This window comes from Pelecanus crispus, chromosome 3, assembly GCF_030463565.1.
Source record: "Pelecanus crispus isolate bPelCri1 chromosome 3, bPelCri1.pri, whole genome shotgun sequence".
In the NCBI taxonomy this organism is placed as follows: domain Eukaryota; kingdom Metazoa; phylum Chordata; class Aves; order Pelecaniformes; family Pelecanidae; genus Pelecanus; species Pelecanus crispus.
This window is the reverse complement of record NC_134645.1, coordinates 93,617,106-93,642,297: the sequence shown is the minus strand read 5'-3', so window position 1 is coordinate 93,642,297 and position 25,192 is coordinate 93,617,106. Positions and strand designations below refer to the sequence as shown.

The 25,192-nt window shown below is 39.6% G+C and overlaps 1 protein-coding gene across 6 annotated transcripts in view; it reads right to left on the bottom strand.

Annotated features, from left to right (window-relative positions):
* Positions 1-24,855, bottom strand: part of IBTK (inhibitor of Bruton tyrosine kinase) — a 58,356-nt gene extending 33,501 nt beyond the window's left edge. For 3 of the 6 annotated variants that reach the window (XR_012830931.1, XM_075707401.1, XM_075707403.1), the window contains exons 1-11: positions 24,820-24,855; positions 17,571-18,235; positions 14,122-14,218; positions 12,576-12,700; positions 11,386-11,496; positions 8,964-9,134; positions 7,683-7,800; positions 5,663-5,843; positions 4,352-4,475; positions 1,775-1,952; positions 56-233 (exon numbers count right to left, since the gene is read on the bottom strand). Coding sequence is in view for 3 of the 6 variants with exons in the window: in XM_075707401.1 (XP_075563516.1) it covers positions 56-233; positions 1,775-1,952; positions 4,352-4,475; positions 5,663-5,843; positions 7,683-7,800; positions 8,964-9,134; positions 11,386-11,496; positions 12,576-12,700; positions 14,122-14,218; positions 17,571-17,894 (1,607 nt within the window). In the remaining 3 variants the exon portion in view is untranslated. The remainder of the gene's footprint in view (positions 1-55; positions 234-1,774; positions 1,953-4,351; positions 4,476-5,662; positions 5,844-7,682; positions 7,801-8,963; positions 9,135-11,385; positions 11,497-12,575; positions 12,701-14,121; positions 14,219-17,570; positions 18,236-24,819) is intronic. The other 3 variants (XR_012830932.1, XM_075707402.1, XR_012830933.1) reach the window with 2 other exon arrangements.
* Between the last annotated feature and the right edge of the window lie 337 nt (positions 24,856-25,192).

The window sequence follows — 25,192 nt, the reverse complement described above, 5'->3', positions numbered from 1 at the left end:
TTGCAATCACACACTAAAAAGAGAAAAATTACAGTTGCTGATATCTTAAATATACCTTGTTTTAGGATCCGACTGCAAAACAGCAAAATTGCAACCACTAGGATCGGTGGCAATACTAACAGCGCGGTGGACAAAAGTAAGCTTCTGAAGTCGAATTCTTTCATACACACTGTTTGTATCATGTTCACAAGACACGTCACATGAAGAATTCTGGAGGCTTGATACAAGTTCTGCTAAAAAAGAAAAAAGATTTAAAAAAAAAAAAAAAAACAACACACAGGAAGGTCCAGCTAGTTAAAATGCAACTAATAGAACAAAAAGGCAAGATTTATGACTTCTCTAAGTCCATTGATGGAGTCACTGAATAAGGCTAAATTATGCTGAATTCAGCTTGCTTAACTGAAATGCAGGAAGACATTTTAAGAATAAGACTTTACATTACAGACAGGAGAGTTTTTATCCAGAACATCTTGTGGAAGTGTTTTGACACTTCTTCATGTAAGGGAAAAAAGTCCATCTAACACTCAATGCAACCTCTTGTGGAATGAAACAAGCTGTGCATCAGTGTACAGCAGTGCAGGATTGTTTTCTTTTCCTGCCATTTCAATTACAGCAGATATAATACAATTGCCTTCAGACTTCATTTTATATCTGTTTAAATTCTACGCAAACTAACAAAATACTACTGAAAATATGTGATATTCTCTGAATACTGGATTATTTTTCAAGAACTGGATAACCAAACACATGCACACCACTTGCCACATTCATTAAAATCTCTCAAAAAAACCAGCAGCTCTCATTCATTACAAATCAGTGATGAACATCAACTAGACATTCAACTAGTTAACACATCTGGATTCTGATCTTTCCTTGAAGACACTAAAAGTACAAAAAGAACAGCAATAAGCGGAAGGAAGAAAGTACCTACAGACACATACCAGCAACGGGACAAACAGAGTGAAAAGTAGATGCATTTGGTGGCTATGTAATGATGGAACTACTATGTGATGTGTAGAATAAAAGACAGTAGTAACACAGTAAAACTAGTATGCAACTCTGCATTGAGCAACAGAGGAAAGATTTTTGCTGTACAAGAATGCAAAAATGGACAGATACAACTAAAGATGCAATCTCAGTATCAAAGGAAGTAGAACTGCAACATAAAGCTATAAAGTTCAAATACACCCCAGGCTGGAAGTAAATCCATTTCTACCCATAGAGTTTTAAGACCCCTACATGAAAGGAGCTGACAGCTTCAATTAAAATCTTGCCCTATAGTAGGCAGGTATCTTCCTCACAGAAAAGAAAAATCCATAAGGACCTACTCTCAGCAATATAAGCGAAGTTAATAAGGCAGAAATTGCTCTGGAACCTGTATTATGTCCAGATAAGGGTCTGGGAAACATGCTAAGGTTTCACAGACTTAGCAGTGCAAGCAAGTACATGCTTCTTCTTTTGTTCAGTGCCAGTCTCTTAGGACTGGTCATCTAGTATGTGACAAGATCATTATACTGGACCCTTTTGCTACTATTACTCTTCAAAAGTACTCTTCTTCCTGGAAATCTCCACCTGAAGGTTAACTGAAGGCTGCAAAGTAAGTACATCTTGGTATTACTGAGGAAAGAGAACAGTAGTGGTCAATGCTACCAACCACCAGCCACAGCGGAAAGAATGAACTCAGCACATAATACTGTTAAGAGACTGTAAAGACTCAATTAAATTTTTATATTGATTTGAAGTACTTAAAAACAATTAAGAAATCATAGCTAACCTTTCTTTTCTGAGATTTTTTTCCCTTCTTCCAGCCACTTCCCTGTAAAGGCTTCACCATCCTGTGTGACAAACATTATTTCATTCCTATTTAAAGCAACATCAGACATGAAGACTTGCCGGCCATACACCCAACGACATTGCTTCATGGAGTTGTTAGATGACTTCCAGCAAAACACCTATAATATTTTTTTTCAGAGAAAGGGGAAATCCTCATATCATATGTTACATATTACATACTAACTATGTACATACTATGTTACATATTACATACATAACTAACAACAGTTACATATTACACACCACTTTTTTTTTTTTTTTTAAACACAAAAACATGCCATCTCGAAGTTGCATAGAAAAGGAGAAAGACGTTCTCAAAGTTATATCCTAAAGTGTTGAGAGCATCTATTACAAAGAACCCAAAAGTAAACCAGGGAAAACCTATTATGACATCAAGATCCATTTGCCTATGAAGGGCATTTGAAAACCTGCACTGAATATTCAAACGTCTTCACAGCAGTTACCTATAGGACAGTTTTTACTGACATTTCAACAAGGACAGCAAAAGTCATCAAGTCAAGAAACAAGTTTAATCTAGGACAAATCTGTAAATTAAGAACAGGTGGTTTGCTTATAAATCAGATAAAATTCAAAGTTAGCACACCAAAAATTTAAACCATTTCCTGCCAATCATTTGACAAAAATCTCAATTTTTTCTGTACCAGCCAAGGTTTTGGAATGGAGATTATGACCAAACACAAACTTGAAAACATTCAACAGAAATGTGAAGAACTGCATGCAGAGCAGGACCCCAACAACATACACTGTAGATATCTGAAAGAAGTGAGCATTAAGCAACAATCCCATGCAAGGTAAAGCCCAGATGTGGCATTAGTGGTGCTAAAGCTGGGCTTGCGTCTTCTCCCACTGAAGGACCTGCACAGGTCTGTTAACACCTGCATAAGCAGAGGACAAAAGAATTTGAGTAACCTATTTCCTGTCCCCTCTCTTGAGTCCTACCGAATCACAGAATGGTTGAGGTTGGAAGGGACTTCTGCAGATCATCTAGTCCAACCCCCCTGCTCAAGCAGGGCCACTGAGAGCCAGCTGCCCAGGACCATGTCCAGACAGCTTTTGAATATCTCCAAGGATGGAGATTCCATAATCTCCATGGACAACCTGTGCCAGTGCTCAATCACCCTCACAGTAAAAAAGTGCTTCCTGATATTCACACACAGCCTCCTTTGTTTCAGTTTGTGCCCATTAACTCTGCTTCTGTCACTGGGCACCACCAAAAAGAGCCTGGCTCGATATTCTTTACATCTTCAAGTATGCACATACATTGATAAGATCCCCCTTGAGCCTTCTCTTTTCTGGGCTAAACAGTACTCTCTTAAAGACAGTACAATCAAGTCAGACCAGGAAGCACTGATTTGGCAAATAGAAGTATTAAGATTCCATCCCTCTCCTTACTCAATAATTAGTAATGCCTAAAAGCACTAAAGATCCCAGCATTTGTCAGTATTCAGCATGGAAAGATATGAAATGTAGGTTGACATAGTTCCACTGATGCAGGAAAACAAAGCAGTTTCTTACTGCTACAGCAATGTCCCAAAGATTTTGAAGGGACACTAGCAATCCTACGCATGCTAGAGGCTAAACCTCACAAGAACAAATACTGAACTGGAAGATTATGATCTCCGAGACAACTAACGACCTAATAAACAGATAATATCAGCCTAAAACATAATTCAGTCAAATGCAAGGAAAGAAAAGGAAATACCCACACTGCTCCCTACTTTGATATACAAGCTCAGTTTTTAACATTCTTTAAGAAGGCAGCACTTCAGTAACAAAACCTTTTTGTAAACACCACTAGATGGCACTGAAGGTTAAGATCACCCAGGGAGCAGATGTAGAAAAGGCTGCGGTTTTGAAGGGTCCTATAAACTGTTACTCTATGACAGAATGAGGGAAGAAAATAGTAAATCCACCATAGTATTCCAGTTCTAAGACAACAAGGTGTCTACACTTAACTATAAATACTAAGCCACTCACCAGGTTTAGCTGCAACTTTTCAACAATAAAAGGGACATCTCATCTACAGAACAGCTGCTTTTCAGCAAAGGCTCTAAAACTTCAAGTCCGGAGACTACTTCTGACACTATTTCTGGAGGGTGTAAAGGTGACTGGGTAGGTGGGGTGAGAGGAGAGATGGGAAAAAAAACTAAACCATGCACGCTATATAACCACTTATGTATGTAAAAGTAAAGGAATTTACACCTTCACTGAAAAGCCATTAGATGTTCACAGATTTAAAAATAAACTACTGTGTATTACTGTGGTAGTCTTCCCATAGCCTTTAAAAAAAAAAAAAAAAAACCCGCCCACAAAAAAAAAAAAAAAACAAAACAAAAAAATCCAACCAAAACAACACTAGCAGCTCTACACAAATGAGTTGGGTATTTTCTGTGCATGACTTTGACCTGTCAACTTCTTATGTTTAAAGTTTGCTTTATCAGTATGCAGCCTGCTATATATTTCTAAATAAATCATGATTTCTAGGCACACAACTTACTCTTCCAGCTTCATCCAGCACTAGAATGCAAATCTTCTGACCCCCATTTTCTTTAAGATGCTGGGTATCTACCTTATATTCCAAATATCCCCCATTAACAAGAACTTTTTTAAGGTTCAGCTGTCTGAAAGAACACAAAAGGTTAAATTAGTATTTCTTCATTGTGTATTGATGTTGCTTCTATGACAGAGTTACCTTTTTCATTTCAAGAAGCAGTAAAAAAAAAAAAAATATAGTTGAGGTAGTGACACTGAAAATTACTTCAGTTTAGTCTCTCTCCACTGGTATTGCAAACATAACTGCTAATAAAATACTATTATTAGATTGTAATTTTTGCTTTGCTTTTAAGTAAGTCACATCATATCCATAGGTTCTTCACAGAATTCCGTAATTGAAAACCAGTATATTATTTACCTTTGATCTTCAGCATTACAAAAATTATAGTTGTATAAATTTCATTTAGCTGTTTGTATTAAAAGACCTATCCTATCTCCATAGGCTGTTTCTCAGGTTTTTTTGTGGGTTTTGTTTTTTACCTGATCAAAACCATGCAAGTTATCTCTTTTCAGTTTCTTAGCATAATGAAATGGTATTAAGCTTCTCCAAGTGCCAGCACATTCACTTATAACCGTGTAGAAAATGAAGTATAAAATAATCATTAAGCTATAACATGTCAATAAACACTGCTAGAAATTGAAGTGAAGCTGAAAAGCTAACTGGGAGTTTGCTGGGCAAAAATGCTAAATACCCCTTCTAATCTGTTACTGCAAACTAACTAAGAGAGAATAGGATCAAATCATTTCCTAAATTTATGAGTCATGGGCCCAGTTTCTTCAACAGGTTTTACATCCAGGTTTTAGTATATGGACCAGATGACGTCACAAGGTCCCCTTTGCATCAGACCCCAAATTACTGATTCAAAATTGTAATAACATAACTAAATAGAAGAGCAGATCTTCAACACCTCTACTGAGATGCATTTAGACAAATTCAGGCTAACAGATGAACAAAAAATACCAGTTTTGGTATTTTTAAACCTATGGCACAAAGCATTTCCCCTTAGTATGTTTTTTTAAATATCTTTGGTAAACTGCAAGTGGCACCTTAGCCTCTTCTTATAACGAAAGCAAATAAACAAACTAACTAAAAAGATATCCATAGTTCATATGAAAGAACTGCAAATGAAGAAAACGCCAGGGAGCACTGTATTATCCGTATGCACAAAAATCTTTAAAATAGATTGAAAGTGTAAGACTGCAGTGAAATTTTCACCTGGTGTTCTTCATGACAACTTAGAAAAGTGATACATACTTTGAAGCCATCTTTTTGCACTGATAGTCTGCAAGTAAATAAATATCTCCTCGTTCAGTAACGCATACTGTAGCGCCATCGCTTGCAGAGACCAAGGACACAGTGATATCTTTATGGTGTAGAGCAGAAACTTGACGAGGTGCGGTTACACATTTTTCTCCATTAGGATCCAGCAGATAACCTAGAAAATACAACACACCCCAAAAACATTATTTGCCATTCTACTCATTTATGTGTGGATAAATGAAAGTGCATTTAAAGGACACTTTGCTACACTACTTTGAAGAACCTTTAAATTCTAAAAGATTTTTTAGGTAGTTAGATAATTCATCTTCGAAATAATTGGACAGGTAAGAGACCCACCACACATACTTGTTAGTTCACCACAAACACCAGAAAACATTCAAGATTTGATACACAAAAAATGAAGTAAGGCATACTCTACAGGGAAAGTTATTTAATGTGGTTAGACTCCGCAGTGGTACTCCCTTTGATTCCAAAGAAAGAACATTTATTTGATCATACAACAGTTCAAGATACTAGAAATACTATCACACTGGCATAAACTATAGATTATTTCAGCCATTGAAAGATACCAAACAAGTTTGTCATAAAAATTACTCTAAGTGCTCATAAGCATGAAGGCAGGCAGTTATGTGAAACAACAAATTTGGAGCTGTAACGTAAGGTCTCTGAAAACATATTTAAAAAAAAAAAAGATTAGGCCACTGCTGCTCTGCTACATCAAGAAACTTAACACAAAGAATCTCATAACATCACCCTGCTCAGTGTGCATTTATGTCTACACCACAGAGTGGATCACGGTACAAATATCCAGGAACAAGCAGCACAGCTACCTCTAAAGCCGGAAGCAACCTTGTCATATGACAGTATAGTGCTGTGCGCAAACATCTTAAAGAGGCAAGGTTTATTACCACAAGTCTATCATAGTGCCCAGCTGACACAACTATACTGCTTACGATCCAATTACTGTCTCCACATGGTACTGCACTGGGCCACGTGCACACCAGAATAACCTCAACAACACAAGCAATCGCAACCACAAAAAAACTTATTTGATGGGTGCATATTAAAAAAAAAAAACCAAAAGCAAACAAAAAAAAAATTATTCATTAGTGTGATACTTCTCTGACAAAGACAAGGTTTTTCACATACCTTTGCAATCTTAAATAGGAACACAAAAAAGTGTCTGAACCTGATGCCAGAACTGATGCAGATTAACTGTAAGTACCAGAGCTAGCTAACAGTTCTGTTTGCACACAGATATAGAACTGCAGAAATGCAAATCCAAACCAATACTGCAATACCTGTTTATTAAAAAAGACAAAAACAATTAAAATATCCCATTCGTACAAAAAAACAGTCAAGTTGGTAATATATTTTTATTAGGTTCTTTCTTGACTTCGGAGTAATAGTGAAGTAAGTAAAGATTCTGGTAATGGCACTGTTGAAAAAAATTCTAGATACAGGCAAGCATTGCAGTTGAAAAAGTTAGTATGGAAAAAGTTATCAGTAGCATGTTTACAGTGCATGGTGAAAGGAGGACATAGGCAGGAGAGCTGAATGCTAGTTTATAGTTTATACGGGCAGTACCAGCCAGACTGCTGGAAGGAGACAAGCATGCCTTGGGGTAATTTGCAACACAAGCAGCAACATTCTGTTTCCTGAAAGTCTTCAGTAGCAGGACCACACAAGGTACATGGAAGGCAAAAGAATTATAAAGAGTTCAAAATAACAGAGCTAAGTCTGACTAGCTCCCATCATCTCAAAACGTGAAAGTGACTGGCAGTAATGAAAAATATTCTTCAAAAGAAGTGTGAAGGGATGATGTCACCAGACTGGTTGGGGGGGGGGGGGTGTGGAGGAGGGGGGAGGGAGAGAGGGAGGGAGGGAGGAGAAAGCTTTAACCCGGCTTCTGTTGTAAGAAGCCGATGACAGCTTGAGTACGAATAACATCTTTTAATGGCTGGGTTTTACTTTCAGAACGCTTCTACCTTACCTAGTTGGCCGCCATTCAGCCCCATGGTATACACTGCTTCTTTAGTCCATAGCACTGTATGGAATCTGCCTGCAGCCACTCCAATCACCATTCTACCTTTCAGGTTTTTTGCCTGAACCTAAGCACAAATCCAAAGTACATCTTAATATTAAGAAGCAACAGGTGAATTTCACAAGTACAAACTTCTGACAACATTTAATTCCTAAAGTCATTAAAAATGAAGCATGAGTATCAATCCACATACAGTCTGTAAGTCAGAATTATTTCAGAAGTTTGTCAAGTGGAGTACTATTGCACTACTGACAAAAAGAAGTAAACTTTTTGCATTATCTAATCAGAACTAGAATCAAATCTCCTTAGGCTGTCTTCATATGCAAGATGTTGAACAAGATTGCACAGGACATGTAAAAGACAGCCAAAGAAGGCTCAGGTGCTGCAACAGTGTCAGCTAAAAAGTTTCAGCTTCTAAGTCCTAACACCCTAAACACACTGCAGAACACTATACTACTAATTCCACACTTCAAATTTAACTTGAATTTCCAGATCAAGATGATCAAGATCCAAGCAAATACTGTGGATATACAGCTATCATTACACTATTGAAGAGCATCCCATTGTACCCCAAAACACTATCCTGTTGCACTTTGGCCAATTATTCTTTCCTACTTTTGTAACACTGGTAGTGCAATGTTGTTCTACTCTGGATGAAGCTTCCTTTCAATAAAAGGTAATGCAGCTCTTATTTATTTTAGAAAAAAAAAAAAAAAAGAAAAAGTTATAGATTGAGCACAGAAATATTGTCAAGTTGCTGACGCCCATACCCTCTCTTCCCCCTCCCTATTCTTCCCAAAGCATTATGACTCCAGAATCAACAGTGCTTCCAGCAAAGGACACAACCATCAAACCCCAAGATCTGTCATCCAGTGATTCAAAGGGAATAAAGAGCATGAATCTCAAGTAATACATACGTATAACTTTTACATCATTTCAACTACAGAACAATTTGGGGAAGAAAAGGGTTTTGGCAATCATAGCTTGTACCATACTTAGCACCACAAACTTTAGTACAGTTCAGGTTACAAACTACGATGTTTATTGGGACACAGGCACGTATTTAAGACTTAGATGTATGATAACACAGAATCAAGATTTTATCTGAACTCACATTCAACTTTATTGTCCTGAAAAAGTTTAAAAGTTATTTCTACAATCTTCACATTTTACTTTCTGTTAAAAAAACAACCAACCAACCAATTAAGCTTTGATTGATGTTATTTTTACCTGTCTAGGGACATTGCAATTAGTAGGAGGAGGAAGAATACCCAGTTGATGGAAAGTATTTAAACCAAACGTGTAAACATATCCATCTTCTGTTAAAACAACAGTATGATCCTTAGCTGCAGCTATCTGAGAGCACTGATGGCCAGCTAAGCCTTCCACAAGTCTTGGAACCTGAACAAGGAAAAAAAAAAAAGAAAAGTTTGATATTAACCAGTGGCCATCTATGAAACTAAAGTTACATCATCAGAAAGTCATCATCATCAGAAAGTTCAAATACTGAACTACAGATGAAAATGCATTTGAACATACAATACACACATTAACATAATTACCACATCCAATGCAATAAGACGACTACTTTCATTTGAAATGCATCCTCTGCAATCAAGGGAGATAATTTTTAAACTACCCGCTCCAAAACTGGGTTGGAAACTATATCTTCAGGACAGCTGGAGAAATATTAGCTAACTCTCTTGTTTTTGTTTTTAAATTATCATGAGCAATAAAGATTTCTCCCTTCCTCCAAAACACAGGATAATCCTAAGAAAATTCCACAGAATCATGAATTTCACAGAATCATGAAGCAGTTCTGTCCGTTTAACTCTTCATGCATTCTAACATGAGTTCTCCTTTATTCAACTGGGCAACATCCCAATTTCAAAACAGCAATTTGCAAAAAATTCTAATTTCATAGAACTGCATTTTTTTTAAAAAAGTGTTAAAAATTGAGCTCCAGTCTTCACTACAACATCCAGAAACATAATATCAAGTTCTACCAGATACTTGATATTAGAAATTTTAAAAAATGATTGTGCTGCAAACCAAATGCACACTACCAAGCGTGCACAGGATAAGATACTGAAGTCTAAGAACTGTCTTGTCATCATATCTTAGCCTTCTCAAATTTTGTTTTCGCATATTGCAACAATGTGCTATTCAAATGAAAATGATAGGCGAGTTTTCACTTAATAGCTATGCAATTCTAGTAAGAAGCAACCCTACCATCACTTCATGCCACTACAGCTCCACAGTACTGCTGTTTCCTTTGTGCCAGCCCTGACACTCATCAGATGGCATCACAAACCTGTTCAAGAAGCCAGCCTAGCCAAAGCCCATTTGCTTCCACTCATCTGGCATCAGCTAGCCTTTAAAACAACTCAGCCATAACACAGAAGTTTGACCACAGTACCTAGCTATCTAGCGGTGTTCCACAGGGCTCTGTTTTGGGGCCAGCCTTGTTTAATATCTTTATCAATGATCTAGATGAGGGGATTGAGTGCACCCTCGGTAAGTTTGCAGATGACACCAAACTGCATGGGAGTGTCGATCTGCTCGAAGGTAGGAAGGCCCTGCAGAGGGACCTGGACAGACTGGACCAATGGGCCAAGGCCAACTGTATGAGGTTTAACAAGGCCAAGTGCTGGGTCAAAACAACCCCATGCAACGCTATGGGCTTGGGGAAGAGTGGCTGCAAAGCTGCCTGGCCAAAAAGGACCTGGGGGTGCTGGCTGACAGCCGGCTGAACATGAGCCAGCAGTGTGCCTAGGTGGCCAAGAAGGCCAACAGTATCCTGGCTTGTATCAGGAACAGTGTGGCCAGCAGGAGCAGGGAGGTGATTGTCCCCCTGTATTCAGCGCTGGTGAGGCCACACCTGGAATACTGTGTCCAGTTTTGGGCCCCTCAATACAAGAAAGACATTGAGGTGCTGGAGCATGTCCAGAGAAGGGCAACGAGGCTGGTGAAGGGTCTGGAGCACAGGCCTTATGAGGAGCGGCTGAGGGAACTGGGGTTGTTTAGCCTGGAGAAGAGGAGGCTGAGGGGAGACCTTATCGCTCTCTACAACTGCCTGAAAGGAGGTTGTAGTGAGGTGGCTGTTGGTGTCTTCTCCCACGTAGTTAGCGATAGGACAAGAGAAAATGGGCTCAAGCTGAGCCAGGGGAGGTTTAGATTGGATATTAGGAAAAATTTCTTCATGGAAAGGGTAGTCAAGCATTGGAACAGGCTGCCCAGAGAGGTGGTGGAGTCACCATCCCTGGAAGCATTCAAAAAACGGGTAGATGTGGCACTTCGGGGCATGGTTTAGTCTAGTCTACCCTTGATTGGTTTAGTGTGGACTTGGTAGTGTAGGTTAATAGTTGGACTGGATGATCTTAAAGGTCTTTTCCAACCTAAACGATTCTATGATTCTATAAATTAAAATATATTTAAATGCACATTCTTCTACTCTCTGCCACCTCACCAGTAGTATTGCAGAGGTTTTTTACTGTTATTTGGTGGGGAGCAAGGGTGTTTGTGTGAAATCAACAGCAAACTGGTTTTGAAAGTACATTCTCAGAAACTCTAATTCACTTTTTAGACTTGCTGTTTGAAATAAAAGAAGTATCATGCTGTAGACTACATGAGATAGCATAAGATAGCATACAAGGCATGTTTGTTCATCACCATGACCCAAGCGTCCTCCTTGTCCATGTCCACATGTATAAACTTGACCTTTGTGGGAAAGGAACACAGAGTGGAATTTGCAGAGTACCACCTGAAATAAAAAGGGCAAAAAAGCAGTGAGGAGGAAGCAGTATAGGAAAAATTAATTTTCTTGGATAATCTGAAAACACCTGCCAAAACTACTTCATGAAGAGGTTCAGCTTTAATAAAGATCTGTTTCTGAAAATACAAGCAAGATACTAGCCTTAAAGCACAGGACTGCGAAATCAAGTCACAACGAACAGAAAATATTTGCTTTAAATTTATTATGTACTGCCTTAACCTGCTTGAAGATCTACAGTTTGTATTTATTAAAATAAGTTTAAGCATGCCCCTACAGGCTAACAGAAGCTCAAAAGATTGAGTTTTAAGGGCAACAATACTGCCTCAGAAGAGCTGAAGGAAACATGTTAAGACTACAGCACAGATTGTCTGCCCTGAATGCTTGTTCAAGCTGTACTTTAAACTTTCAAACACTCTTAAACCAAAGTCCCAAGAAGTTACTAGGAACAAAGTACTGTCACAGGAACAGTGCTTAACAGCACATGTTGCTTTCAATACAAGAAGAATTTTAATTGAACATGCATCAAACAGATTCATTGTCCCACTTCAGTTCACTATAGGAGTTGCACAAGAGGTCAAAAACTCAAAATAGTTACAGAAGTATCATGCTTCTGAATTTATTTACTGATATACAAGCATTTATTTACTGAATACATTTATTTACAAGAATTTATTTACTGATATACTGATATATCATGATATATCATGATATACATGATATATCCAAGGTAAATAATATCAAAAAACATTCTCCCAACTAAAACAGAGAACGATGATTTAACTGAGGGTGACTGGGGACAGGGGAAGCAGCAAGAATATAATACAGCAGACCTACTCCCATACTCCTTAGCTGCTCTAAGCTGCTTGCCAGATCAATGGAAACTGCTTGCTGAGAAATAACTAGGAAGAAAGAGAGGGGAAACAAAACCAACAACAAAAAACCCACAGACCCAACTTCTTTTTTTCATGCAAATTTTCAAAACTTAATAACATCTTCAATAGTTGTTCCCCCCCACACACCCCTCCAAGTTCACTGAGAAACGTGCCTATGTAATACTTTCAGAATACCTGTTTGATATACACGCCATTCCGAGGAAAAAGGTCCACCAGTTCAGGATGATGTTTACCCTGTTGACCACCATGACCCAAAGTAAAATTTATATTGTTTCCCCAGGTGTAGACTTCTGTAGGATCTGCAATGAAAAAAATTCTCTCTGCAGCTTTTAAATTTACCACTCTCGTGCATAATGACTGAAAATCAATTCCTGCTGTATCTATTCAAAATTTGAAGAGGAAAGCTGGTTTTTACCTAAAACTGAACTTTTTAAAAGGTTTTATTCTTATGAGAAGGAAGGCTCCATAACAAAATATTTTAACATGAATGTACATATGATCAACATTACTTATATACCTTTTCCAGTTGCAGAATATGCAAGCATTCCTCAGCAGATTTAGTTGTTATGTTTTCAGAAGACAACTACTACTACCTTAAATTATACATGCTTTGTTTCAATTTAGTAAACAGCCTTTCCCCAAAAAAGGCTATGCTGTCATGTGTGAAAACCATAAACACTTTCAAATCAGAGGTGTGGCCAAAAACTAACATTTTTTAAATAACCTCTCAGTTAACAATGATATCTGAACACCATTTTCTGATGGGTAAGAAACTGAAATCAATGTGTATCTGATCATGTTGAGCTACTACTAAAAGTATAAAATAATTCTAACATATTTTACAACGTAAAATTACAAATACCCAAAACTCAGGATTTGTGTAACTAGAAATACTTAAATTGACTGGAAATAAGCTGAAAAGAACAAATTTCACTGTGCAACAAGACTGAACTTGGGTACACAGAGAAAAGGGGAAAGAAGGGGGGTAGAAAAGTATAAAACAGCATAAAAATAAATAAAAGCCACTGGAAAAACTACTCCCCTGTCAAAGAAAAACTTGTGTGCTCAGTTATTCTTACACACTCATTTCCTATTTGGAGAAACTGTATTTAGAGTGACTGTAACTAGCTTGTATCAAGCTACCTCGCCTAAAAATATTTTGAAGATTCAAGAACCTATTCCCCCTCTTTTCACAAAAGACACAGAAGTGGTGTAAACCATTCTGTCCAATTCAAAGACATTGAAGTCTCTCTGATAAATTGAACGGAAATAGAAGAGAAGAAAAATCAAAGAATAGCTGAGGTTGAAAGGCACCTCTGGAGAACATCTAGTCCAACACCTCTGCTCAAGCAGGGTCAGATAGAGCAGGCTGCCCAGGACCATGTTCTCTCAGGTTTTAAATATCTCCAAGGCTGAAGTCTCCACAACCTCTTTGGTTTACCTATTATATCATTTGCTTCCCACTGCCCCCCCCCTTTTGTTTTTTTACCTCTAAGTCAGTCATTATTCCTGCATTTTTGCTACACGTACACCCTGTGCCTACTGCCGAGATTCGGCACCTGCTGTCTTATGACATTAGTGATTCCACATCTTCAGATATCTCATAACTTACACAGTCTTAATTAGAAACAGAAAACATTGTCTACACAGGTACATACGTCAATACATTGTTGAAACACATCTCCTTGTAAAATACAATTTAATCTACTTGATTTCCTACCAGTTTTCTTGAAGACCACATGGGTTGGCCTATCTTTCATCACAAGATCCAGGGCTGATAAGCCTTCTTTATCCTGAACATACAGACTAACACCATGCTGAAAGAGAAGGAGAGGAGGGTAAGAGAAAAACAAAGCTAAAATTAAATTTCACAGCTTTAAGTATGCCAGGTAAACGTTTAAGAAGCTAATCAAATCTTTAATTGAAGTTTAATATTGATAAAAGAAAATCTTCAGATTCTTTCAAGTAAATTGTAAGCAGATCTGAAAAAACCAGTGCAGTTCTGCTCAACTACATATACATCATGTTGATCTATTAACTGGGATTTTATTGTATGAGTACTGATTGAGCAATAAGGTGTAATCAGGGAAACACAAGGAAACACACTTGAACATAAAGCACTGCCATCTAGGAAGGGTATTTACCAAAAATGCATTTACCAGCTTTGAAGAATACATTTTCTTGTATCAGCATGTTTACAGAATCAGTTTTGACAAGCTGGAGAAGTGAGATAAAAAAAAACTACTATGGCTTTGAAAACAAGCAGGGAACAGTGATTCACAGTTGCTGAGAAAGGGCAAGAGGACATGAACAGCCAGACAAGACAGCAGCAAGGAAGCTTCAGAAGCACAAAGCCTGAACAGGTCATTGCTTTAGGACTTTGAGAGAGGTAGATATTCTCTGTAAATACCATTTTCTCAATACAAAAACGTGCTGCTACACCAGCATTGGTTTTAAGGAAGTCAAGTGTCATCAATCAGATCACTGAAGGAAAGAACTGCAGTTGTCCCCAAGCAGAACCTAACGAATAATATGGCTATACCTATGTACCACAGCTCAGGGCTAACATAAAAGAAAACCTTACAGAATTTCACACTTAAGAGGTAAACACATGAAATATAAAAACCAAGGAAGCACAATCCATTCAAGCATGACAGAAGGACAGCTAGCCACATCTGCAGTAGGGATTTTAACCTGTAACTTCATTTGGAAAAACACTAGCCAGAAGAGTAACATACATTCTCCAAATTATAAAGGCAACCCTACCAGCAACAGTGCTGGTATTAATTCACTGTATGACAGAAAGACCAACCTATTTTTATGATTTAACAGGTAGCTGGATATTCTTCTCTTTGGCAGCTGCATAGGTCATTTACAAGCAGAACAGCAGCTGCAGTGATATTCATGTGGTCTGAATTTGTAAAAACAAACCCCAGTTGCTGAGTGGAAAAACTTGTAGTTAGATACAGTCTGCGAATAAGCCATGACTGCCTCCAGCCCAGAACAGAAGTCTGTCATCTACACGAGTCGAGTTCCCCAGTGGTTGATACTGGGGCCAGTACTGTTTAACATCTTCACTAACGACCTGGATGACAGGACAGAGTGTGCCCTCAGCAAGGCTGCTGCTGATACAAGACCAGTAGGAGTGGCTGATAAGCCAGACGTTTGCGCTGCCCTTCAGCGGGCCGCTGAAGCAATGGGCTGAGAGGAACCTCGTGAAGTTCAGCAACAGGAAATGCAAATCCTGGGGAGGAACAGCCAGTGTACCAATACAGCTGGAGGATGACTGGCTGGAAAGCAGCTTTGCAGAAAAGGACCTGGGGCTCCTGGTGGACAACAATTTGACCACAAGCCAGCAATGTGTCCTCGCAGCTAAGAATGGTGAAAGCATCCAGGGCTGCTCAAGGGAGTGTTGCCAGCAGGCATTACTCAGCACTGGCAAGCCACAGCTGGAGTGCTGGGTTTAGGTCTGGACTCCCCAGTACAAGACAGACATGGACATACAAGAGCAACTCTAGCAAAAGACCATGAAAGTAATGAGTGAGGCATTTGACGTACAAGGAGAGGCTGTGAGAGCTGTGATGCCTAGCCTAGAGAAGGTTCAGGGGGATCGGGGAGGATGTGTCTTATCAACATGTATAGTAAATACCTGATTAGAGGCAGGGGGTGGGGATCCTAGTGATATCCAGTAGCAAGACAAGTGGCAATGGGCACAAATTGAAATATAAGAAATTCTCTTGAAACCTAAAACCCTTTTTTACTGGACTAGTATTAAAGCACTGGAACACAGACGTTCGAGTCTCTGTCCCTGGAAACATTCAGAATCCAACTGGACACAGTCCTGGGCAACCTGCTCTAGATGACCTTGCTTGAGCATGGGGGTCAGACTAGACAATCTTCAGAGATCTCTTTCTAGCTCAGCTGTTTCACAATTCTATTCTACAATCCCTTCCTGTTGTTGCTATAATACCTTTCTATAATGCAGTACAGCAGAGAGACTTCAGTTAAGGAACTGGGAGGCAGAGCACTCTCTATGAGCTGTTTCATTCTGTTTCTTAGTATCGGGAGAGCTAGCTATCAGAAAAACCTCACTCATTTATGCAACTCATAGAAAAGTAAAAACATGTGGGGAAACCTGTATAGGCCTCCTGTAAGCAAATATCAAGCATACAGGTATACACACACACACTAGAGGACTGAATACTTTTTCATACATCACAGTTTCCAGAGAGAGAGAATCATGTAGTTCTCACACAAACACCTACTTTTGTGAAGTTTAATGAACACCTCCTCACTGTGTAGGGGTACAGCACATGAAATCCATATTTAACAGTTATCAGACCATCAAGAATTAAAAACTACTGGATCTACAACCATTTTGCTTAAACTGCTTGCTGAAAGCAGAGTGTTTAATACTTCCAAATGGCTAGTCATTGCAATTTAGGAAGGCTGAACTCAAAATGGAAAACTCCCTGCCTTTAAAAGATTTGCTTTCAAGTAACCCTGAAACCACAAATATTTCATTTTCTCATGTGGTTAAAGGAACCCTAAACATCTCAACCATATGTAGCTCTTCCCTTTGCTGTAATTGGGGCAGGCGGATCAGAAGAGCAACCTAAAAATATACACAACTTTCTAAGTGGCCAGGAAGAAACAGCGATTGCAAGAAAGGACTGGGGGGGACTGAGCAAAAGCCCTGGTTAAAATATGAATGAAATGGGGATTCACTTAATAAAATGCTCCATATCTTGAAGTGCTTATCTCTCAAATGTAAGATTCATTTCTAATTATAACTCCATTTAAGCTTTTATTATTTTATGTTCTCTAAAAACTAATTGGTATAAGTACTGAAGAGTCTATTTTTAGAGCAGCTTTAGTCTGATCACTCTCCACTTTTAAGATCCTGACCTTGGTATCATCCACACAAACCAGTCTTCAGGGAAGTCCACAATTAATCAGGGATCCTTATTCAGTGCTGCTTTCTGCATGGGCGAAGGCAGGCATCTTTTATGAACACAGAGACAACCTTCAAGTAAATCTGTGATCAAAACCTAGTATTAGGACAACCCTTAAGAGGCTTTCAGGCACGTTTAAAACCCACTTTTACATAACAAATACAACTCTAAAAACTGTAGATATGAAGGAAGGCTACAGTTGTAAATCACTCACCTTCAGTAATGACAAAACACAATCAATGTATCCATAAAATATACTTCTGTGCAAAGCTGTCCATCCAGACTCTTTGTCTTTTGCCAAGAGATCTACTCCTTTGGTCTCAGCCAACCAGTCTAGTACACCTTTCTTTCCACAAGATGAAGCAAGATGTATAACGTTTCTACCAAAGGCATCCTTTATAGTTGCAGCATTGTAGCAGTAAGAAGAGAGAAAGGCCTTGATCTGGCCTTCACTTCCTCTGGTTACCACAGAAATAACATCCAAAGCATGCTGTAGAGATCGACACTTTGAAGTGCAGTCTGGCATGAAAGAACTCATCTTCACTTCTGAAGCTGCTCCTCTCCTTAAGGGGAACCCCCCTTAAGTGTAGCAAGGCACTCCAGTACACAACACAGTGCCTTAAAAAACTTGTAATTCCAAGGATGTAAATCCAGTTTTATTGAGCTGCCATTAGAAATCTTTGTACTGCTATGTTTGGCACTTGATCCAAATAAATATTTATAAATATATATTTTTTAGAAGTCTTATTTCACCATCTTATATAACAAATATTCTTGTCCATAGAAAATTGCAGAAGTGAACTACCTCAAGTGTGGAGAGGGGGATTCCCCCTCCACACTACCTTAATTCTTCTAAAACTCCATAATTGCAAGGGAGACCTGAAAGAGAACAAACCAAAACAGATTAGTCAACAAAAATTCTTTTCCCCAGCAAATGTATCAATTTAAATGCATATCAAACTAGCACTTGCAAGTACAGGAGCAATGCGGCAAGGGTTAACTGACCTGCCCCATGACACCCAAGCTTACACTCAGGCATTCAGTCAGTTTAAAAAGGCATGACTCCATTACCCACTCCAGCCTCCAAACACATCTCCTCTCTTTCTTTGACATAAATTTTTGAGGCTATACAGTGAACTGGATCCAAAAAAGTCATCAGAAGAGAAAAAAAATGTTGGCTTTCCCAGCCTTAAGAGTCCTTAGGACTCTCATAGTTTACTGCCTAATTATATCATTACTTTGCGATTAGAAAGCAAGGACTGAACTAAAAGACTGCTGGGGGGGGGGGGGGGGGGGGGAACGACGACACGACAAAGCAAAACACACCCACCCACCAAAAAATCCCCACAGCTGTTGAGTAGATCTTGGCTAACAGAACCTTTGGCACACCCAGAAGGAGGGAGCGACCACTGCAGTTTCCCCTAGCCACTGCAAAAAAGGATTTTTTCCTTTTTTACTTTCTCTTCCCTGGCCTGAATGCCTATCCATCTCCCTACTAAGTCATTCCTGCAGAATCAACAGGAGGGCTCCTCTCCACCACTCCTGGAGCTGCTGACAAATATGAGTGGAAGGATGGCACAGAGTGAAGAAAAAAACCTTGTACAAGAGCTGTGAATGCAGACTGTTAGCACTCATGCAGGGCAAAGGTCTAAAACTCCTGAAATAGGCAGGAAGAAATGAAGGTCTAGGTTGCAAGGGGTAAGGGAGAAAGAAGGAAAAGGAGGCAAAGATACAAATTCTTGTTCATGAAAATATATTCACAGTCTAGTGCATATGGCATTTCTGCTTATCTGTGCATATTTATCTTTAGCATATCCATCTTTCTCTGGCATCCACTTTCTCAAAAGTAAAGGAGGCCTGACAGAAGCACTCATCTAGCCTAGTAAATGCATGCAGTTATATAAGAGGGTTACAGTCCAAGAAATGCAGACAGCAGTGTAAAAATCACACATAAACCCATCTAAAAAGTGAACTATACACATCACTGATACACTGCATAGTTTAATGTGAACTGCTATTCAGTCCCAAAAAACTGTTGAACCACTGTTGCAAGCTTAGAAAAAAGATCTAGTTTCAAGAACACAGCTTGACTTGCTGCTCCAAGGAATCAACCAATGCGTGACAGGTGACTGCAATCAGCAGACTGAGATTGCCAGTGCAACACTCTTCTAAATAGTAGTAATTTAAAAAAAAAAAAAATGTGGACATTATATGAAAAACATCAGAAGTGCTATTATCCTCAAACCAATTTGTCACATTTCCTCAATATGCCACTAAGCAATAAAATTCTGCTGCAGAAGAAGCATGAAATTTACATATGTCTTGTAAAGCACATCTTAAATATAATTCATTGTTAAGACATTGCTGTTAGTGCTACAAAGAAAGAAAAGTAAAAATAAAAAGAACAACAACAAAAAATTACTCAGGGGAGTCATAAAATAAAGTTGACTGATCTGTTCGGTAAACTGGTATGAAATGCCACCACCACCCAAGGAAGCAGCCCTGCTGTGCCCCATGCCATACCCTCCCTTGTGCAGTACACACCTTTTTGAAGACACTGAATTGCATGAGAAAATGATTCAGAAGTAAACAAACCCTGGTTCCACAGAAACTTGTGCCATTACAAGAAAGGAACAGAGAGGCCAGAGAAAAACTTTTTTAAAGCACCTGAGTTCTAGCCTTACCAAACACCAAAAAACTGTGGACAAGAAACCACACATTTAAAGAATAAAAAGTCTGCTATTAGACAGAAATACAACCCTGCCTACCTCACACTAACTTCATTATGGTGACATTTTACTGCAGCTATGTGAAATCTGACTCTGCTGAATTATTTCTTTGTAAATCATTCTAACCCAGCCCTTCTTTACTAAAGATTACAACACTAGATACTATATCAGTACATTGATACATACACATTGAGTTTCAAGATAGAAGGCTGTAGATCAAGTTTTTCACCCCTCCATAATAAAAACGAGTAATACAGGCTATCATGTTATTACAACATCTGAAATGGGTTAATAAGCAGATCTGACTACTTTTAAATACAACGTAGGTCCTTAAGTGAAACCTTAAAACTTTAAAATTTTGAACTGACCCTCACATCCGTGTGAAAAACTTGTGATTCCTGTCCAAATGCTTACTTCTACTATATGGAGTCCCAGCTGAATGACCAACACCTAAAATAAGCACAAAATAGGAACAGCACCAGCATTTTTTAAACTTTTAAATTAAACATCTCTAATACGGTGTCCTTTTGATTATGTGTCTCTGCTTTTATTTGCAGTTATTTCTCAGAACTAATCATATTCATGTTATAATACCAGTGTCTTCCTAATGCTGTAATTACTGAAAAACATAAAAAGCTAAAAAAATTATCATCTTTTAAACATTTTTATGATACAATAGGCATCATTTGGAATTCAAATTCTTTTTAAAAACTGATTCCTAATTAACATTTTCATGACAGAAAAGTGCCACAAAAAATGGAGGAATTGAAGCAGTGTTCAGAATATACCAAAGACGTTTTATTTCAGTAGCAAGTGGGTTTCTACATTTTCCCTTAGAGACATGAGGTACTTATTATGCATGTTCACAGCCCAGGAAAATTTAAAACATTACAACCAACTTGGAAGCAATTCCTAAGTAGCAAGAAAGCGTTTCTGGTATCTTGCCTCCTGGAAGTGAATAGGTAGAGTCCTCTCACTCAGCTCTTTCCCTCAGATAGAGCAAAGCACCACCGCACAACAGTGGTCAGACACCCTCCAAGGAGTGGTGTGTCAGATGTGTCATCTGACCTTATGGAGTCAGAACTCATACAGCTGAAAAAGAAGCTCTCTACCTGCTCTGGTTGTCTCAAAAATCTCTGTTTCTTTCAAGAAGTCACTACAAAGAGGCAAAGATTTGGCACTTTTTTGCTAAAAAGTCTAAAATCAAAGCTGTCGCAGTGGACTGCTTGTTTCCACACCTGTAGGATCATGTTCTCCATCAACACATTCCTCATTTTTTTTTTCCTAGAAAGTATTTCCACAGAGGTTGTGTGCACTTGGCTCAAAGGCACAAGGATGCTATCAGAAGAGAAACAGCAACCAACCCTTACCACACGGCTGGATGCCAGAAACATATACTGAAACTGCCAATCTGGGCAGCACACATTTGATACTAGAATTCTTATCTGTGGTCTTTCAGATTCTCCTGATGAAAGCTTATACTCAGTACTAGAAATAGCAAAGTCCAGCTGACATGGATGTGGATACCAGTACAGGGCAGTGGCTAGCAGCTTCTGTTGTGGTTTTTTTCATCTTAACAGGGACAATGGTCTCACATGGAAGCAAAAGATAGTTAGAATTCAGTGCCACGTGAAGACAGATGCTGGTTTTGCATCGGATTCCATGTGCAATGCATTAAAGTAACTCAATTGACAAACTAGCGACATGGCCTTGAAACCCAGCTTTAGGATGCTTTACTAAGAACATATTTCTCAAGACCTTATCTGATCTTGAAATTGGCATAACCTCATTCCGTTCACTGATTTCCTGTTGGGTTTTCATTTATTTTTTAAGTGGTACTGATTTTTTTTCTACATACCAGTTGCATCTAGGGTGCACTTAGTGAAAAACTACCTAGTATTTGGCTCTCCTAAAACAGAACTAAATAATGGTTTCTATTTTCCATATAAAAGAAGCCTAGAGTTTTCCTTGCCACTCCTAATACCCCTCCTTTAAAAAAGAAATAGTGTAAATAATATGGCTCTTCAGAATATGCAAAAGGGTAGAGTGGAAGGGAAGCTTCAGGGGGGTGGTTTTTAAACAAGCATGCTGACATTTAATAATAATCTCCACATTGGTTCATTTGCACTTGCTTCATAACATCACAAAAGACCTGTAACCATAACAGCATAGAAATCCTGAATATATTTGTACCCAGAACAAACTTCATCATGCAGACTGCTTGATTAGTAAGCTAATCAAAAAAACAAATCTAAAACTTACAGAACTAAAGCCACAGGAATTTGCTACCATGTTACTGATTTTCCAGGATTTTCTGTTGACTATAGTCTTACTTAAAGGCAACTTTCACTAATACGTATTAAAGTAGTAGTTTAGAATCTGGCAAAAGTGACTAGCAAATTGAAGCTGGGTAACAATATAATAAACATAGTGCTGGCATTAAGCAACATATCCTCAAGGAAACACAGATGAATTTCTAGATAAACAACAGCAAACACACCCTTCAGCTATAAGCAGCACATTGTCCAAGGTTTTAAAAGAACAACTAGACTACTAATTTCTACTCAGAAGATTACATATCTACAGACAGTTTAACCTGTTCAGAAACTCCCTGCACATTTCTTGAAGTCTGGGCACAAATCTAGGCTTTTCAACCCCTTGAACAATATTACTTGATGCATTTTACATTTATATATAACATGATATATTTTGGGGGGGGGGGGGGGGAAGTGATTTTATATACAAGGAAAAAAGGGTAAATCTAAGCTATGCAGCAGCTTAGAGTTGTTTGGCAGTCAGAAATTCCCTCATTGAGTCTGTTTTAAAAAGTAGCTTCTTGACTATATAACAGGAGCATTGCAATACAAGGCACAGAAAACAAGGGTTCCTGTTCTCAATATACAAAATATCAGGTAGAGTGCTGCCTCTAGCTCAGCTTTCAAGTTTTAAGAGAAGGGGGTAAGCAGAAGAAAACTTTGGAAAGAGCAACTAGGACTCAGAAGATTTACAAAGCAATCCATAAGTACAGGCTGAGCAAAGTGGATTTATTTTCTCCTTCAGCTGCGTTTTCTACAGACCACCCAGAGCCTTTGAATACAGCAGCTCTTACATAAAGAAGAAACAAATCAAAACTCTAGTCTATTTTACCCCTGACAGTGGGATATGTAGTCATTTGTTCAAACTTCATAAGAGATTAAGATTATATGACAGGAAGCACTTTCAAATGATAAACTGAATGCTAATGAGGCTGTCAAAATGGGCTAGACAACAAGCAATCTGTTCAAGTTTCAAATAATGTGACCTGCCTAGAAGTAAAGCTATGGAGGAAAACGAACTTGCCTGAAAAAACACCACCCTCCACCATGCCCATTATGTCCCCTGGGCCATGGCAGATCCAAGCTGCTTCATTGACTGGGCCAGGGCCTCTGTGCCACCACTTGGCACATGTAGACCCCTAGTGCAGGTGACCTTTAGAGGTTATCTCCAGACTTTCTGCAACTTCCACCTTCACAGCGACAACAGAATAATCCTTATCAGGATGAGGCATTCAGTGACCCAGCAACTCTAATCCATTTGCTCCTAACAGGGCTAACAAGCACAGCCAATTAAAGGCAGATATGTCTGTCAAAAAAACACCAAAGTAGCATTGGCAGCTAAATTTAACTACTACACGTCAGAAGGGATCTATTAGTCAGGAATCATAGTACATAAAGAGCAAACTGTAAAATACTGTGCTGGGCTTATCTAGAAATAGTCAAAACTACTCACATTTAATAACTTAACACTATCCAAAAAATTAAAACATACAGAAAGCGGTATAGACAAAAGTACAGTAAGTGCAGTTATAGGCAGTTCCACAATACACTGGGACCTTGCTCTAGATTTTTTATTGAAACCGATAACCTGAAGTCAAGAGTGATGAACCACAAATGTGTTCTAGAATTTCACCACACTTAAAACTATATCAGATAAATACATCAAGTCTTAGGGAAAGCTGACTTTTCTCAATGAACTCTGAACTTTTGATGCAGTATTATTAAAGAGTACCCACAACAGATGTTGTTGGCTGATTATTACTTTTTTGTAAACCACAAATTGTGGTCAGTTACCATGAAGACAGATATCTACACTGACCACGTCAGCAAAAAAAGGGCCAGATTTCAGAGATCAGGTGGTTGGCTCCTAAGAAGACTGCACGGGAATATCCTTTTAAGCTAAATACGAGCTTTCAGCTCTCTGGTACTTACACTGCTACTTAAAGCTAGCAACACTGTGAGCTGCTACCAAAACCGACAGACAAAAGTATCACCAAGAAGGCCAGAAACACGACAGGCTTCCCGGGAATCTCCAGCTAAGGAAGCCTGGCAGAGGCTGCTGCCAGTATCAAGGGGGGGGAGGCCTGAAGCGTTTCAAAGAGACAACCACAGGCGAGGGGCAGGCAGGGGGGCAAGGTGGCCGTTTTGACTCTCACTACACAAGCCCACGTAGCCGGAAAGCGGCGAGGGATAGGAGAGGCTTATCAAAACAGCGGCCGAGCCACTTTTCTTCCGCCTCGAAGCCGGTCCCCTCCCATCCTACATGTCCGGCTGCCCTTTACCATCCCTGGCTTCGGCTCTCCCCATTCCTACAGCCCCCCGCCGCCGCCCCCTCCGGCAGTGCCAGCCGCGACACTGTCCCTCCCCCAGGCCCGGCTCCCCCTCCGGACACATCAGCAGGTCGCGGCCCGCCCCTCACCAGTCGCTAGATGAATGGACTCGGGCGGGCAGGGCGGGACGCGCGCTGGGCAGCGCGGGGGCTCATCCTCAGTGACACCGGAGCAGGGGCAGGGCCAGGCCGCTGCGGCTACCGCGACACCTCAGGCGGCGACAGCGACAGCCGGTGCCAGCAGCTCACAGCGGGGCGCAGAGACAGCAGCCGCCGCACCCCCGAAGAAGCAAGCAGCCGATTGGCCACGGCGCCGCCGCACCTCGCACGCCGATTGGCTGTGACTGCCGCCTCGTCCCCGCCCCCCGCGGCGGAGCCCGGATTGACTGACAGGCCGGGTCAGGTGGCGGAAGGGGTGCGATGGGGCGGGGCGGGGCGGGGCGGGGCGGGTCTGGTGGGCGGG